Source organism: Trichoplax adhaerens, genomic scaffold, assembly GCF_000150275.1.
Source record: "Trichoplax adhaerens TRIADscaffold_37 genomic scaffold, whole genome shotgun sequence".
In the NCBI taxonomy this organism is placed as follows: Eukaryota; Metazoa; Placozoa; class Uniplacotomia; order Trichoplacea; family Trichoplacidae; genus Trichoplax; species Trichoplax adhaerens.
In genome coordinates, this window is record NW_002060977.1 from 179,208 (window position 1) to 183,549 (window position 4,342).

General features: G+C 30.8%; 1 protein-coding gene across 1 annotated transcript; it reads left to right on the forward strand.

Annotated features, from left to right (window-relative positions):
- Positions 1 to 326: 326 nt before the first annotated feature.
- Positions 327 to 2,310, forward strand: TRIADDRAFT_62184 (uncharacterized protein; the record flags this gene model as incomplete). The annotated part of the gene is made up of 5 exons (XM_002118104.1): positions 327 to 548; positions 1,480 to 1,536; positions 1,707 to 1,919; positions 2,029 to 2,116; positions 2,249 to 2,310. The coding sequence occupies 5 exons, from the start codon at positions 327 to 329 to the stop codon at positions 2,308 to 2,310; spliced, it is 642 nt and encodes a 213-aa protein (XP_002118140.1).
- Positions 2,311 to 4,342: the final 2,032 nt, after the last annotated feature.

A 4,342-nucleotide genomic window follows, 5' to 3' on the forward strand; every position in this document is an offset into this window, starting at 1 on the left:
TTCTCCATTTTCTTTAGGACAAGAGTCGTTTATCTTTGTCTTTCTGAATAATTAACAAACACAATAGGCGGATAGCGCATGTCCTCATATTCATCTTATAGAGCTATTTTAAGCTATACTCAATGCTATAATTTATATATGCTACTGTCTATGTCATCAAAGAATAGGGCATTGGAAATGTTGCTTTAGCAATAGCTAATATCATAAATACAGTCTGTTCAAAGACACATTAGTTAGTTCAAATAAGATCACAGGGCGCAACGATAGTTTCTATTTGAAATCTCTGAAAAAATATAACTCATTAGGGTTATCAATATTAAGCCAGAATGGCTACAGGGTTGCAAACACGTACGAAAAAGTCACCAATCGATTTAAACAATCCACTAGCATTGCCTTCGGAATGTCGCTCGCCTCTTTTAATTTTAAGTATTGGGCAAACAACCATTGGTATAGCATCATTTCTACTAGGAATCATTGGTTTTTTACTCCCAAACAATCAGCTAAATGGCGCAATCGTTCTTGGAGTCAATATATGGGCAGGATTGATTGTACGTAGAATCCAAAAATTTTAGATGATGTAATCATCGATATTGACAAAAGTTTATGCAATACAGTAGTGAGTTTATAAAAATCTATTAAATGGTAAGCGTAATGACAAAAGTGTTTATGATGGGAATAGTTCCATCACGGACTTTTCCACGGTAAGAAAGATAGTGAATACGATATAAAAAATCATATTAGTCTATCAGTTGAATTGATCAACGCTCGTCAAGTCATTTCTTTACATTTTGAGCTTATACTCTAAAGTTATTGCGTTTATGTAAAACTCGGATATTCGTAAAACGTTGGTCTAATGATTATTGAAATACGTTAGTATACTTTCTGTAATGATACCAATCATACTATTACCTGCCGGGAATAGTTTATTCTTATTACTTTCTCTGCAATTCAATCGTTAGTGCACTTTAAACTCGAATTGATATTAAAAAGTCAACAACGAATTATGTTCCGATCATATAAATTTATGACATGTCTTCCTATAATACTAATTATAAACTCGTAAATTAGATGAACGCTACACAGTCAACGATATAGTATCTTACTGTCATATAGTGTAGTTGTATAATGTCTCTTCCTGTAATACTAATTATCTATAATCGTAAATTTGTAGATTCGGTGAACTCTATAATGTTATTAAGTTTGGCATTAATTTATTTTCACTCACTCAATATTTATTTCTACCTAATTTTTATCGACGATAAATTTTGCCTGTAGCTGTTTCTGGGCTAGATTTGTAGTGGGCTATTTCATAATATGCTCAATCGATTTACTAGTACTATAGCTACGATAAACTTATTGATGAGGTAACCGTTAATTACATTGGGTTAAACTTAATAATTTCACTAGGACGAACTTTATCAATTACCATTAAATCACTTAACCATTTTATTTTCATCTTTTCCTCGATCAAATTTATAGTACATGTTAACTGGTGCAACTGGCCTTAGCCTTCATAGCAAGCATCAAAGTTACATGGTGAGCCATTAACGGTTAAAGGAATTTATATATCCACCTTAAACCGGATACATATTGATTTGAAGTAAAATAAGAGGATCAAAAATTGACAATACTGAAAAATTTTATTTTGTTTCTGTTTGTATCTTTTGTTGAAGATTTGAAATAATTTTCTTTATTTCGTTCTTTAGACACATTTATTTTTTTCCTTTTCTATGCTGAGTGTGGCTCTGACATTTGTGCACTTTTTTATCTTCCTGGGATTTTCCTTGATTAATGATCGTGCTATTGATACAAATTGGTTAAGTATCACAAGCGGAGTTCTGGCAGGTTTAGAACTTATATTTAGCTTGATAAGCATGGCATTACTAGGCAATTTCGTTTATTGTCGACCAAATTATACGGTAATTTAATAGCAGTACGACTTCATCGTTTTAATTTGACTTATTCCTTAATAATGTTTACAAAATTAGATTTTTTAAAAACCGTCTCATTACTTTACCGCATCATTAGGCAATCGGATTCGTTGATATAGCAAATATTCAAACGGAAAAGAAAGCTATCCAATATGTTTCACAAACGACGTATCCTCGACAATCAGGTATTAAATATTGGCAACAACAAAGGCCATGTACAGTTGTAATACAGCTTGGCCACTATTTTGAATGAATAATCATACCTTTGTTAGCGATCACAATTTATAAGCTTATAAAATTTTGATATTTTGTTATAGATTTCTTACATGGAAAGAAGTTACCTGTTCATGAGGCTCTACCGAATTCGTCAATTCCCTAAAACAGATACTGAATTATAGGGGATATGAATAACCAAATAAGGGCCTTATAAATTAGAATAAACTCGACGAAAGTCTATGGATAGACTTCATTATTTCAAAGACAAAAATGATTACCGCAAGTATCATTGGCAATTTGAAAGAGAATTAAAGGAAAATTAGCATAATTTCAGGAGAAATGAATAAATAATTGGATTCTATACCGTGAGTTAGACTTGTAGCATCGATGTTGATAAGCCATACTTCTGAAATATGATGTTTTATAAAGACTTCATAAACTGTTATGCCTACTTTCGTTTAGCTAGTAAGGCATTTTTACTACGAAGTAATGGTAACATATTGCAGCCATGCAATTTTAGATACTTATCAGGATATTAACTTTGTTTTCGGAATTTAAAAAAGTGGATGCTATCCATTCAATATGAACATTAAAATTGGGCAACGTATTATTCTGTATCTGCATTAAAGTTGTTATTCTTAATGTTATAAATTTCATAAGCAATCTCCTGCTGAAATTTTACTGGAATCTAAATGATACTAGCGAACATAGGATCACGCTACGTATTAAAGAATTTCCTGGAGAACTAAATTTAAAGAGTTTTATCAAAATATAATAAATGTTACACTATGGGATTATATAATGATTCATTGTTCGACAAAATCGAAAAAATTAATTTACAGTTTTACTTTACATTTTGAATATAATGGCTTTTGCTATGCGCTATGTATAAGTTTTGAATTTCTGTTTCATTTGTATGATACGAACAGAATATGAGTCTACTACAATACTGCTTAAGTTTAAAAACTAATTGTAAATATGCTTAGTAACAAAGAATATGGAAATATAGGGAATTTTTTTATCCATCATATTTGTATACCGCAATTAAAGCGGTATTATTTTCTAGTTTATCATTACTCAACATAATAAATTCAGTACTTTAACCTACATGTTTCATCATTATGATTTTTTTTAATGATTTCAATTTAAAATTTACACTTCTGCCATAGTTCCCTTAAATTGATCAATGCTTGTATGATATCAGGTAATACTTAATCAAAATTATCGGATATGTGAGATTTTATCAGTGAATATTAATAAAATTTGGCTTTAACCATCGCACTTGTAGCGCACTCATTCTAATTAAGGATCCTATATTTAAATAGCTATCAGCATCAAGTTTTTTAGCAAGAAATAACTAAGCGTTATTTTTCGTTATGTATCATACCGGAAATTACTTTGAAACTATGAATTTAATGATGTATCTTAGTATACGGGGACTGGAGTAGTAAAATCAAAAGCGCATTGGTAAAGTCTCTATGCATTATTATAATTTATTCAGAATATTATGATATCTATCAGATAGCTATTATTCAGTATGAAGAGTTACTATACCTTAGGCTTCAATTATTTTCACGTTGATTTCGTAGGATAATTGTAACGATTTATGATTGTATACTACGTTTAATTATTAACATGCTTGCGCATTTGCTCATGCTACGGAGAAGAATAGGCAAGGATTTATCTGCCAAGATATAAGATAGAAACGAATCTTTGACAAAAGATAACCTCTACGGCGGCCTTAAGCTACTCATATGTTATCTATGGGCATTGAATAATAGACTAAAGCGATACAGATACCGTCTTCTTCACTTTCTGTCCTGTATCAATGGTACTACCAATACTATTAAGATTTTTAAATATTTAAATAAATTATTGTAATATTTAAAGTTCTATAAGATCGTTCAGCTTTGCATGTAGGTCAGCGACAGCTATGATAATCTGAGGGTAGTAAGTGACTGAAAGAAAACTAAGAGAAGAATAACAGTAGAGTGTATTTGTTTTAAAGAGTTTGTTAAAGCCATGGTTACGCGTGTTAGAAAACCAGATCAACACATATAGGTCTGCTAGCGACCGAGAGAATATCAATCAGAAAATAACTGCTTTTGAGGTGATTAAATATTAATATCAATGCATAGTATAATGGGTTTAAACCAAATTACACTTTACGTAATTGCGATATGCAGTACTGTATG